At 38.1% G+C, this 12,834-nt stretch overlaps 1 protein-coding gene across 1 annotated transcript; it reads right to left on the bottom strand.

Annotated features, from left to right (window-relative positions):
• Window positions 1-202: 202 nt before the first annotated feature.
• APIP (APAF1 interacting protein) lies at window positions 203-11,618 on the bottom strand. Its single transcript, XM_010192478.1, has 8 exons — window positions 11,562-11,618; window positions 10,717-10,817; window positions 7,583-7,631; window positions 6,148-6,265; window positions 4,925-5,060; window positions 2,181-2,348; window positions 1,475-1,594; window positions 203-268 (listed from the first exon to the last, which is right to left on the bottom strand). Exons 1-7 carry the CDS (start codon window positions 11,616-11,618, stop codon window positions 1,495-1,497), a joined length of 729 nt encoding a protein of 242 aa, XP_010190780.1. The 3' UTR covers window positions 203-268; window positions 1,475-1,494.
• Between the last annotated feature and the right edge of the window lie 1,216 nt (window positions 11,619-12,834).

Genomic DNA, 12,834 nt, shown 5'->3' on the forward strand with positions numbered 1-12,834 from the left:
CACACAAGCAAAATGTCACATTAGTTCTCCACAGTTCTAAAAATCTTTTTGTCCATCCAAATTTTCATTCTACCTACTGTAGCATTTGTCAGGATTCATAAATAGCAATGATTGTTCAGCTTTTTTTTTTCTTTTAACTTTCCTTTTCTTCTTGGATGTGTTTAACAGTCAAAACTGACTGCTGTCAATCAGTCGAGTATAACAGCACCCCCTCCTGGTTTTAACAAAGTGAGGTGGAATCTGGAACTCCCATCATCGTGTAAAAAACCTGTATAGGAGAAACAAGATAAGAGTGAAAATATCCTAAACCTAGGTATTTAGTCATAAGAAACAGGCAAAGGAATATTAATGCCACTATGTCAGCCCAACTTAGAGGGGCTGAGGAGCAATTTAGAATGGTTCTAATGGACCATGAGGCAGCTCTGTGTGGGTGTGGTAGCCAGCACGTCTTCATCACTGCATGCAGTGGCAGCACTCCAAATACCTGTTCATGCAGAGTCACTTGACAGCAAGCCTCCAGTCCCACTGCTTCCTCCTTTAGTGTGGCTAATGATCCAAGTACCTGTCTGTTCTGGGCTCACACTGCCTGAGCAGCCACTTGTCATCTCTTCTGATGAAAATGTGGTGGGTGGAGAGGATTACCTGATGGGTCAACTCTGTACAAATCGTCTATCCTGTTTAGATGACCACCTAGGCCTAGCAACTTCTCTATAATCTCAGTACTGGTATCTTTAAACTTGCTTAGATTATCCAGAATAAGTGTCCAAGACTCTGAAAAGTTATGCTACCACTGTGTTTTGCCATTCTGAGTTCTATGCTGCTTATGTAAGAATTGTTTCAGAGATCCTTCCTGTAAAGTACTGCCTGATCATATTATCTATATGCTTTTGCTTTAAAAACAAAGCATTTGTTAGGAAAATATTCAAAACATTGATCATTGCTACATTAGAAAACAAGAGTTATGGTAATTTGCTGTATGAGATAAACAGCTGACACTAATCATTGAAACTTAATCAAATTGCAACCTTCACTTCTGCTGAAGGAAAAAAAACAAACCAAAATGTAATACCACTGAGACAGACTGAAATTAAACCTGATCCCATAAGATGAAGAACAAAAGTAGGCATTCAGGCATTTCTGCCTAGATTAGTTTACTAGGCTGGGGTCTTTTTTAATCCATCAGATTTTTCTGGTAATGCTTGATATAATTTAGGTTTTTTTTAAATTTCACTGCATGCCGTACATAGGTGCTAAATTACCCACAGGGCATACTTAACTATTAATATGTATCTTTTAGCTGCATTGTGTGGTAAAGGAGTATAATTTCAGGCACAGATATAATTGTAGTGGTAATGGAGCGGAGTAGGGGAGATGTGCAATACTGAAGTTTTCTGAGTGGGAAAGCAGACGGAAGTGATGGTGTTGTCTGTAGTCCCTCCCTCCAATCAGATCATCTCTACAGATAAATTCACACCTGAACATAAATGTTGTCATTTACAAGATCCCGTTTTCTCCTGTTGGATGTTTTGAAGGATCTAGTCCATGCTGCTTCATCTGCACTGCGATATCAAACAAGTAATCATAACATTCACACCTAAAATGAAAAGAAAGCGAAATGTAAAGTAAGGCTCAAGTCTTACCATGTCTTATGAAAATTAAGTTTTCTTCCTTGAGCCTTCCATCACCAATGTGACGGTCTGACTGGAAAGCTCTATTATAATTTATTTCCATTACTGCAGTATGGAAAGTGCCCAGCATTTTTGCTACATGATCCTGATTTTTCATTTTTATCAGCAAATGAAGTGAATTCCAAAAATGGAACTAAGGAAGATTACACAAGCAGTATTGGCAAGTGACATATAAAAGCAGAGATTGCCCGCAAGTTTCATATCACACAGAACATTAGGAGTCGGAAGGGACCTCGAAATTTCACCTAGTCCAACCCTCTGCCAGAGCAGGATCACCTAGACTTGTCCATATGAAAGGAAAATGTTGGGAATCCTATCAGCCAGCATTGATATGAAAGGAACACCAAGCAGTGGAATCATGGATGAATCCATTCCCAAAAGCTCCCTATACATTCAGTGAGTCCAGAACTTTGTGTTCTGAATCATTGTCCATGGGCTGGAAAGACACATGACATAACGGCAAAAGATACTGTATTCCTAAATGGTACTCACATTGTTTTGGCTTTTTCCCATGTTTCTCCCCATACATAAACTCCATGACGTCTGACCAATACAGCACAAGAGTCTGGGTATTTTTCCAGTGCACGTGCCATTCTTTCCTTGAGATCCTTCTCTTCTGGTGTATTCTCAATAATGGGAACTACTAGTGTATCATCATATCTAAAAGAAACACGAATGTTCATGAATTTTTAAAAATGCTGTGTTTGGATGTATGAAGCCTTTCCCTAAGGAAGAGATCCTCCTTTGACTGTGTAAATATGTTAAATTCTTAGCACTAGAGATTTTACACTCTTCTTTTGTAAGTCACACTGTAACAGAAGAACATCTCTCACTCCCAAACATATGCTATGCTGGCAATACCTAAGCTACACTTGAGGCACAAAAAGAAAATAACACTTTAATGTACTAGGTGCAGTTGTTTGTTCTCATATCATTTTGCAGTTGCGTCTCTTTACAACTTTTTCAGACTCTCTTCATCCTGTATTGGCATCACCTAGAAGCTTTATCTCAGATTAAATTATTTCAAAGAATCGTATCATGAAGAAGGAAATGAAGCTGTTTGCTGGAGAGCAGCAAAAAAATAATTTAGGTAGTCCAAAAAGCACCTGGAAATAAGATTGCCCTGCTAAGGCATATAAATAGGAAGTAGAGTCAGCACATGAAAACAATTCTGTGATTGAGTAACTGGTGGGCTATATGTGATCTTAAGAGAGCCTGAGAACCCCAGTTCCAAAGACAAGATGATGCATGTTACTCAGTGGAGCTTGCCTAAGAGTTTCTTCTGAAGGAGGAATGGGATATTTGGCATTGTTTGAACCTTAATTAACACTGGCAGAAACTTGTTTAAATAGTTTTATTAAGTCCCCAGTTCACGTTCAGATTTATCATTGAGATCACATAGATATTTCATGAGTGGATGCTAGTAGTACTTACTTTTAGAAAACACCGAGAAAAAGCAATGGTAAAAATACAGCTTGTACTTCAGATCAGATATTCGGAAAATTAAAAGGCTCACCCCTTACAGTTTTCGATGCTGATGTTTTCCCAAGGAAGTCTATAAAAGTACTGAATGAAGAAAATTAATTGGTTTTTGGAGGTTTACCCTGACTTTTACATATGCTGATCATTAAAATTAGATTTGGAGTGTTTGCTACTAGTGAGGCCAAATGGGCTAAGGGATTGGTTTCCTTTGTTATGGAGTTTGGGAGTAGCTCTAAACAGAGATTAAAAAAACCTGATTCCTGATTGTAACCATAACCTTTTTATCAAGAACTAATATCTATAAAACTCCAAGAAAACTCTGAAGGAGTTAAACACTTGGTATCTCTTTAGTTTTATTGAAATATAAGCTGCCTACATTGAGCCAAACCTTCATACAAAATATCTTGGGACAGTCTGAGACTTTCTAAGCTATTTACTACAGAGCTAGTTCTCCTACTGAAGTCAAAGGTGAAACTATTCTGGCATCACTGGGATCACATTTAGGCCTGCAAATACTTCTGATTATCCTATCTGTTGCATTTTCCTGGATAGCTTCCAGAAAAGGTTTATGTAATTAGAAACAACATATTGTGAATCCCTTTTTCTGAAAGATCCCATTCTGTACCACCGAATTTCTTTTAAATTCAAAGAGGACCCTTGTGTGAGGCAAGACAGTGGAATCGGTCTAGTATGGACGAATATGTACTTGGGAATCATGTAATCTGAGCTTTGATTTTTTTTTTTATTTACTGATAAATTAACGGGACGACACAGGAAAACTCGGAGATACGGAACCTAATAAATACAATGTCTCCTGACTTACATTTAGGAAGGCTTTCGATTTCAAAATGCATATACAAAAACAAAGTCATTTTGGATGTGTTTAAAACTGGTGGTGTTAGACAATTCAATATAAGGGGTGCCTTTTGCCACATTAAAAATACAAATGCTAATGCTGACAAGAAGGTAAAGCTGGCAAGTCAACCAAGATGGAATAAAATATGCCCAGGCATAAAATTACACACCAGACATATGGCTTGCTCCCTTGCCAAAGGGCAATAGTTAGTTACAAAAATTAACATCAAAAAGTGGAAAGAATTTAGCATTTCAATTTTTCATCTAATTGTCACATATTATATAAATGTTGTTTGCAGATCCCAACTCAACACTCTGTGGGTGGAGTCCTCAAAACAAGCCATCACACATAATTTGGAACAACTCAGCACTTACCTCAGAGCTCATCCTTGAAAAGTAATAACACTATCTTTAATGAGCTGTTTATTCTGAATTTTCTTTCAAAGTCTGTCAAGTAAAATCTGAAATCCTCTAGACTCTTAACACGCCCTAAACTAGCACAGGCAGTGATATGTGAAGTCCACCCAAATGTAGTTTTTATGTTATCAATCCAACCTAATGTTGGTTGGCTAGTTTCGGTTTAACATCGTACAGATGCGTTAACATCTCTGTTCTTGAGATACTTGTCAGGACATAGCTCTTTATTTGGTTTGTTTCTGTAGCTCAAGAGACCACAGTAGCCTCCACATTACAAGTTTTTATGTCAGTTCTCTTTCATAGGCTTGAGAATTTCTTAGGGAAAACCAATGACTGACTTATTCCAGAGATCATTTTACTTCTTATTCCTAATACTTTATATTACACACTTTAATGCACGTAACTCAAATGACTTTTCATCTATTTATATTGCTGAACACAAATTATCAAATAGCATGCCTCTTTTCTTAAACATGAAGTACCGGTAATAGCCTCCTGAAGTACACTTCTGGATTCCTTTTATCATCTCCTGATGGGTAATACTGAACTCACTCCCTGGGTAAAGGAGGGTAGCCATAACAGCAGCCTTGGAATGAGTGTGGATCACTGCACCTGCCCCTAAGAAGAGACAGAAAAGAAAAGAAATGTAATTCTAGAATTAGCTTTAAACTGTGTCCAAGGAAATTTTGTTCATATATTTGATTCATTTCCTTTGGCTAGGCACCTTAGCAAATGGTGATCTACTGTATTAGAGGAAAAAATATACAGCAACCTAAATAAAGGTATGAGATAATTACTCATCTGTAAGAGATAATTATGAATTGTCCTAGGACACTAGTGTTAACTTCTAGTTAGTGACAAATTCCAGGAGGGAAACTACTTGCACAAATTCAAGGAGAAACAATACTTACACATTTATTTACATGCTGCAGTGACTGAAACACTCTAGTTATTCCATCAGAGTTCTGAGATTCTAAAGAATTTCAGAACTTACTTGTGAGATGAAAGTTTAAATACTTTTACTTTTTATGCTAGTGCTCTTCTTCCATTACCCACTGATTTTCTGAAAAAATATTTATTGTTATGTTATCTTTCATGATGGAAAGATGGGTAGACAGTAATTATAATTTACTTATAAAGTAGCAATGTTGCCAAAAATATGAATTGAGGTTTTCTCGGGTACACAAGTAAGCTTCTTGTGCAGGAAGATTAGAAGAGACTCCCTAAATCCTTCCTGAGGAGATGTAAATCTTACACAACAGCAAAAACTCTCTATTACTGTCCACTTGCAAAAGAAAAGTTTCATACTTTTTTCACCTATCCATAATGTAGAACCTTTGATCACAGCCAATGGTTGTAAAAGGATGGAACAGCTGCTGAATAGGTAAAACTACTGGTATAAAACTGCTGTAAATCGCACAGATCCTCCCGCAACCTGCTAATGTACTGCGCTAAAAATCAGTGCTGAAAAGATGATCAGAGGTGTATCTATGTGAGAAGACTAAAATGTAAATGACATTCATAGGATGTTACCACAGATAATCTTCCGTCGCACACATTCCTGTGCAAATCCATTTATTTTATAATTTCATGCTTATTTCACTGTAACTTCCATGTATAAAAAATATGGTATTGAATTTCAATTTTGTGGCTGTGTATATACAGTGTTTCAGTCACTGCTGAACTAAAAACATTTGCTACGAACCTCTCATAGTGTAGGCATTCATGAAGAGAGGAGTGCACTGGCTTTTCTTTAATTTCTTGTGCGGTGGAGGACCACTGATGTCCTGTTCATTCATGTCGCAAACAAACATATCTTCTGGCTGTAAGAAAAAGAAATTACTTTGACCTGTGATGACGCAAATATCTTTGTTTTTCTTCTAGGCAGACAAATATATATACACCATGTATTTAATATAAAATGGGATTTTAACTTTGTAAAAGTGCTGTAACACACCACATTTATCCTAGCTTCTAATACTATTTACTGACACTGTGTAATGTGAGTCGATATTAGGTACTCTTTTTATTCAGACTGCTGCCAAGCAGGTATTTGCAAACCTAAGATTTTTCTCAGAAAGGAGACAGCCTGTATCTAAATAACAGACAACAGATCAAAAGGAGAAGTAGTAACTGATTCAAAAAAAGAAATGTAGATGTACTTTTCCTTCCCTCCTTAGAGAACCAATAATGGACATGAATGAAACTTACACACAGTATATTTAACTTGTAGAATTCGTTTTTTTAAACCTTGCTTTTAATAGCTTTACACCTATGCATCAATCAGTTACTCATAATAGGGCAAAAAAATGTTCAGGGCATAAAAAAAACTTTTTTCTTTAATGTTATTTTAAAAATCAGCAGAAAACAGTCACAAGAGATTTCCTCACTCGCTGCGCTCAATTCACTTCTACTACTAGCAAAGAACAGACCATCAGAGTCTTGCCACATTATGTCTTCCCTGCCTTACTTGCTAACATCCGCCACGAGCACTGCTGCGAAACCCCAAGTTTCTATGAGTGAAGAGATTCCTTTCACTTCTCATTGTATTTGCCCTCAGACCTATAAAACAACAAATCCTTTCCACATATTATTCTGTTCTGGGGGAGTTCCTGCTGTCATAAAATAGTTAACGTTCATCATTCTCCCTCCACTTACATTGTGTGGGTTTTTTTGGAAGGGAGGGAGATAGACAAGGTCACCTTTTCATGGGGAGATAACATCTGTTTACTGAGAATATCAAGACAAAGATTTGTACTCATTCAAATAAAAATAAATAGAGATAAGGTGTTAATGCTTAATTATGTATGTGCCACAGTAACTTGAAACTGTAGCCAGACAGCTATAAAGACATTCAAGCTTGACAAAGAATAAAGCTGGACTTGAGAAGTGTTCACATCTCACAGTCTTCTCTGTTAATTTAAAGAAAAGAGATTCATTAAGACTAATCTACAGTGGCCACTGAAAAACGTTGGCCTGATATGCTAGTGGAGTACTGGGTGAAATCCTCAGTTGTTTCAGTAAGTCAGTCAGTAGTATAACAAGTTTCTAACTTTACATAAGGAAAAATGAAACTCTAAACAAAGGTACTTTCATCCATCTCAAGATGAGCTCTGAGGTAAAAATATAGTTCAACATACCTGTATTCTTTCCTTCTGGACTCCTGAAGGAGCGATGTAGATTTCATTCCTAAGAAAAGTTATAGACCAGAAAAATCAATAAACACAGGACTGTCTACCTGCATGGGCACCAGATCCACTGAAAAGGAAATAGCAAATCTAGCCCCTCATAACTTAATAACTTTCTTACTTCTTCCATAGATTGAAGTGTAGATGGTTTTCAAAATAGAAACAAATCATACAAGGGTATGTGAAATCTATAACTTGCAGCGGGACAAAACATGCTTTCAACTTGACAAGAGATCTGAAACACGTGTAGAAAATGCAGTCTGATTTTTCCTAAAGAAAAACACACAGCCTTCCTCTGCAATAATTCCAAACTCAAATCCCCAGAATTCAGAATAGAAATAGAACAAGAGAAATTGCAAGCAGATACTGATCGATGACAAAACCGATGACAAAACTACTACGTAAAAATCCACAGACTACCTAAAACCAATTTCAATTATGTGTAGTACTGTTCAATGTAAATATTTTAGTGTTTTGTTATAACTGTGTAGTTTGGGTTTTTAATGCATTCACATATTTATTTTCTATCAATAAAAAGATAACACAAATTCAATGCAATTAACTGACAAAAATTCAAGTAGCAGTACATCACTTCTTGCAAGGTTTACATGATCAAAGACTATAAAAACTGATTTAGATTAAAATTATTTTAAGATGGTATCTGAAATATTTTCAATAACAGCAAAAAAAAAATCAGATTCTCTCTCTCAATTGTAATCACTGTTCGGTTTCAACAGTAACATACCACACTCAGGAGCACAGAGACATCTAGTGAATAATTAGTCAAGTTACAGATCCATTTCCTAAGGACTGTGAGTTGTTTGCATTTCTGGACATGACCACTTAGCAACGAAGCTGGTGAAAGGTCTGGAGCACAGTTCTTATGAGGAGCAACTGAGGGAGCTGGGATTGTTTAGTCTGGAGAAAAGGAGGCTGAGGGGAGTCCTTATCGTCCTCTACAGCTACCTGAAAGGAGGTTGTAGAGAGGTTGGTGTCGGTCTCTTCTCCCCAGTGACACATGATAGGACAAGAGGAAATGGCCTGAAGTGGCACCAGGCGAGGTTTAGACTGGATATTAGGAAAAATTTCTTCACTGAAAGGGTTGTCAAGGATTGGAATGGGCTGCCCAGGGAGGTGGTGGAGTCCTCATCCCTGGAGGTGCTTAAAAGACGTTTAGGCATGGCACTTAGGGACATGGTTAAGTGCTGAGCTGGACAGCATTAGGTTTAGAGTTGGGACTCAATTATCTTAAGCATCTTTTCCAACCTAAATGATTCTATGATTCTAACTCTTAAAAAAAATACAACTCCTAAGATGATGTACTCTTCATAGCAGTAAAATGGCTGTGAGGCACATCAAAATGTGGCTTTATGGCACTTGTAATTTTTACCATTCATGAATTAACACTGCCAACATTGCATTAATTTAGCCCTATTTCTTTTGATACACAAGATGATTGAGAGTGCACCATACTGAGAAATCAAGTAGTAATTAGGTTACCAATGAAAGACATGCATTTTTTCTTAAAACAATTTTTTTTCTTATTTAGAAGTTAATCACAAAGGGAAAATCTGATGATTAAACACTGTGCTTGAAATACAGGGTACCTGACAAAGAATTCTAGATGTATTTTTAAAGTACTATCCCATGTCCAAATTGGCATTTTTTTTCTGAGTAGTTGATACAAACTGCAGAGTGAGTAGTGCTGACTAGGATTAGCTGATAAAGTCAGTTGTTGGAATTTAAATCAAACTTCCGTTATTCTTTCATTATTTCCCATGTAAAAATTCTAAGTTGCTCTGATCTCATATAGCCTCATAGCTATTAATTCTGAAACATAGCTACTGTTACTATAGGTACAAAAAAGTACAGCCACATAGATTACTATTCCTAGACCACATACAGTATTGGTACCCACTCAAATATGTATTTCAGTGCAGTCTGAGCAACCAAGTTATAGAACTGCTGAGGAAAACTGTACTACTGTGTCAGTGTATTCTCTGTTGACACCATTTGTCTTGCAACAACCAACGTGAATTGCCCTTAAATGACAAAGAAAATAGGCTACATTTAGCTACCTTGAGAAATTATTGCTAGAAAAATCTTTCCGTAGACAAAGAACTTTAAAACCAAGAATTAACCCTTTTATCATTCCTCTCATTATTATTATTGCTGTTGCTTTGCTCACAAAATCAAGCAGGGAAGTGAAATGATCTTCACAATGCTATTAGAACAGCACAAATATTAGCATTTAAAGCCTCTACTTCATATATATATATATATATATATAAAAAATATATATTTGAATAGCAATGGCTGTTTGTGTCTGCATGCAAGTGTACATTAGAAAAACGAGAGGTCAGACACTTTCAAGTTAGAGCGTCACAACACCCTGTGACTGGGGACCGAGCTGCAGGCAATGTGTTTTGAAGAATGAGGACTTCCCTTTTTTCAATTGCCACTGAGAGGAGCTCTGTCTCCATTAAAAGCTTGGAAATTATGAATAGGGGGAGACGAACAAATTAAAAAGCAAAGTGGTGCTCCTTAGTACTGGACAGACACCAAAAGTTGTTTTGCTGTTATCTGTCCTGTTTTAATGATATGCTAATAATATCTCTTTAAAAATTATCTCAGTAGAACAGTAAGTTCCTTCTTAAAGGAAATGTCTTGCTTGCAAAATTATCTAGGGTGGAATTCATCTCATCTAACCACAGGCATTTAAAAGCTGTGTCCCTGGTGAAACCCACTCTGAATTACATAGTCAATGAAATGAAAAAGGGGGAACGCATTGTTCTTTAAAGACAATTCATCTACCTTAAACAAAGACAGGAAAAGGACAGAAAAAAGTCACTCTCTGAAGTTGGTTCTCTCTATTGAAGGGACTGCAATGATTAATTTAGCCACCTCCCTTCTATGTGGTTAAATCTGCCATTTTGTTCATTTCCCCCTCTATCTTCTTGCTCACTCTTGACTTTCAAACATTTTTCATGGAACTGAAATGCCCTCACCGACTACTAAGCACAGTCACCCTCTCTCTCTCTCTCTCTCTCTAACCATCGCATTCTTTCTCTTTCATCTTTACTTACCCATGTTTCAAGCTGATTCCTCCACCAGTTCCTGTAACCCAGCCTAAACCGTAAAACAGTCTACAAAGCTCTGGGATAAGATTTCTTGGATGTAACTTGTCCTAAAAATAATTTAAAGAAATAAATTTAAAACAATCAGAAACTTCAGTTACAAAATTTGTGTGTTTGCATAATGCCCTTTACACTGTGCACAGAGGCCATTCACATCTTGAAACAAACGAAGAAAACCCCCTAATAAAATGCATGCCTGATTATCCTTCACAGGAAAAGTCTCATCCGAAATTTATTCCAGTGCAGTGGTCCATAGGTAATACAACAGCGAGATTAAGTGATAGATTATTACCATTAAAAAAATGCATCTAAGATTATCCATTTTGAAAAGCTCAACTAATAACTTTTCCCATTGAGTCAGTTTTCTGTAGGTTTATTTTGCTTGATTTACAAATTTCAGTAGAACACACTTTATTAGTTCTGGTCTATAATATTTTTACACAGAAGTCAAAAATATCGCAGAAAACATAGGCAGATTATTTTATGAACTTCCATTCCTACATTTTTACAATGTGATGTTACTTCACACGACGTTTAGAAAGAAGGCAAATTGCATTATTTCAATATTTATTTCAGAAACAAAAAAATTAGTTCTCTCCATATTCCACTGTTTATTGCATCAATAAATATATCTGTTAACCAAAAGCATCTACAGGCCTGTTAGTCTGACCTCAGTGCTGAGGAAGGTCATGGAGAAGATCATCTTGAGGACCATCACACGGCACGTTCATGACAACCAGAAGATCAGGACCCATCAACATAGGTTTATGAAAGGCAGGTCCTGCTTGACTAACCTGATCTCCTTTTATGACCAGGTAACCCACTGAGTGGGTGAGGGAAAGGCCGTTCATGTTGTCTACCTGGACTGGACTTTACTAAGGCCTTTGACACCATTTCCCACAGCATCCTCCTGGAGAAACTGGCTGCCCATGGCCTGGACAGGCATATTCTTTGCTAGGGAAAAAAGCTGGCTGGGTGGCTGGGCCCAAAGAGTTGTGGTGAACTGAGTTAAATCCAGTTGGAAGCCCATCACAAGTGGTGTTCTCCAGGGCTCAGTGTTAGGGCCAGTTCTGTTAAACATCTTTACCAGTAACCTGGGTGAGGGGATTGAGTACACCCTCAGTAAGTCTGCAGATGACACTAGGTTGGGTGGAAGTATCAATGTGCTTCAGGGTAGGAAGGCTCTGCAGAGCGACCTGGACAGGCTGGATTGATGGGCCGAGGCAAACTGTATGAGGTTCAACAAGGCCAAATGCCAGGTCCTGCACTTGGGTCACAACAACCCCATGCAGCGCTGCAGGCTTGGGGAGGAGTGGCTGGAGAGCAGCATGGAGGAGAAGGACCTGGGGTGTTGGACTGAACACGAGCCAGCAGTGTGCCCAGGTGGCCAAGAAGGGCAATGGCATCCTGGCCTGCATCGGGAATAGTGCGGCCAGCAGGAGCAGGGAAGTGATCCTTCCCCTGGTCACTTGACCAGTTCCACATACAAACGGGACAGGTATTTCAAGCTTCATGCTGGTGATGCTCCCATATGCTCTAGCATGATGTTTGCATCCTTTGATGAAGCAAAGCACTGCTGACTCATGCTCAGGGTGTAATGACTTATAGTAATGAAGAGTTACCAAACCATAATAAAACCCCAAGCAATCACAGAAAAAAAAAACATAACAAACCTAAAAAAACCTCAGAGTTACCATAAATAAATAAAAAGGGCCAAAAATCTTGTAACTGCAGCCAGACTGTCAGCTGACAACGTTTTGGAAAGTGTAGTAAATTTCGTAACATCTCTATACTCTCTGCTGATTAGTAACTACGAAGGTTACTAGCTAATTGCTACGGGTTCAAAAATAGCCCAAACAACTGCAATTGCGAGCTGCTATCCTAGAGCATCCGCTGAGGCAAAGGGGCCAGAGCCAGGCAGCGGGCAGAGCGCGAAGCCGTCAGTAGCATCAGGGGAGGCACAGGCGACCACGGCACGGGCACGCCAGCAGAGCCGCAGAGCAGTTCGCTGTCCCGCCTGGGGCTTCTAGGAGTCCCTCCCAGCCGGACTGGGAACCCCGGGGCGCT

The sequence above is a fragment of the Mesitornis unicolor genome, unplaced genomic scaffold (genome assembly GCF_000695765.1).
Source record: "Mesitornis unicolor isolate BGI_N332 unplaced genomic scaffold, ASM69576v1 scaffold27429, whole genome shotgun sequence".
NCBI lineage: Eukaryota > Metazoa > Chordata > Aves > Mesitornithiformes > Mesitornithidae > Mesitornis > Mesitornis unicolor.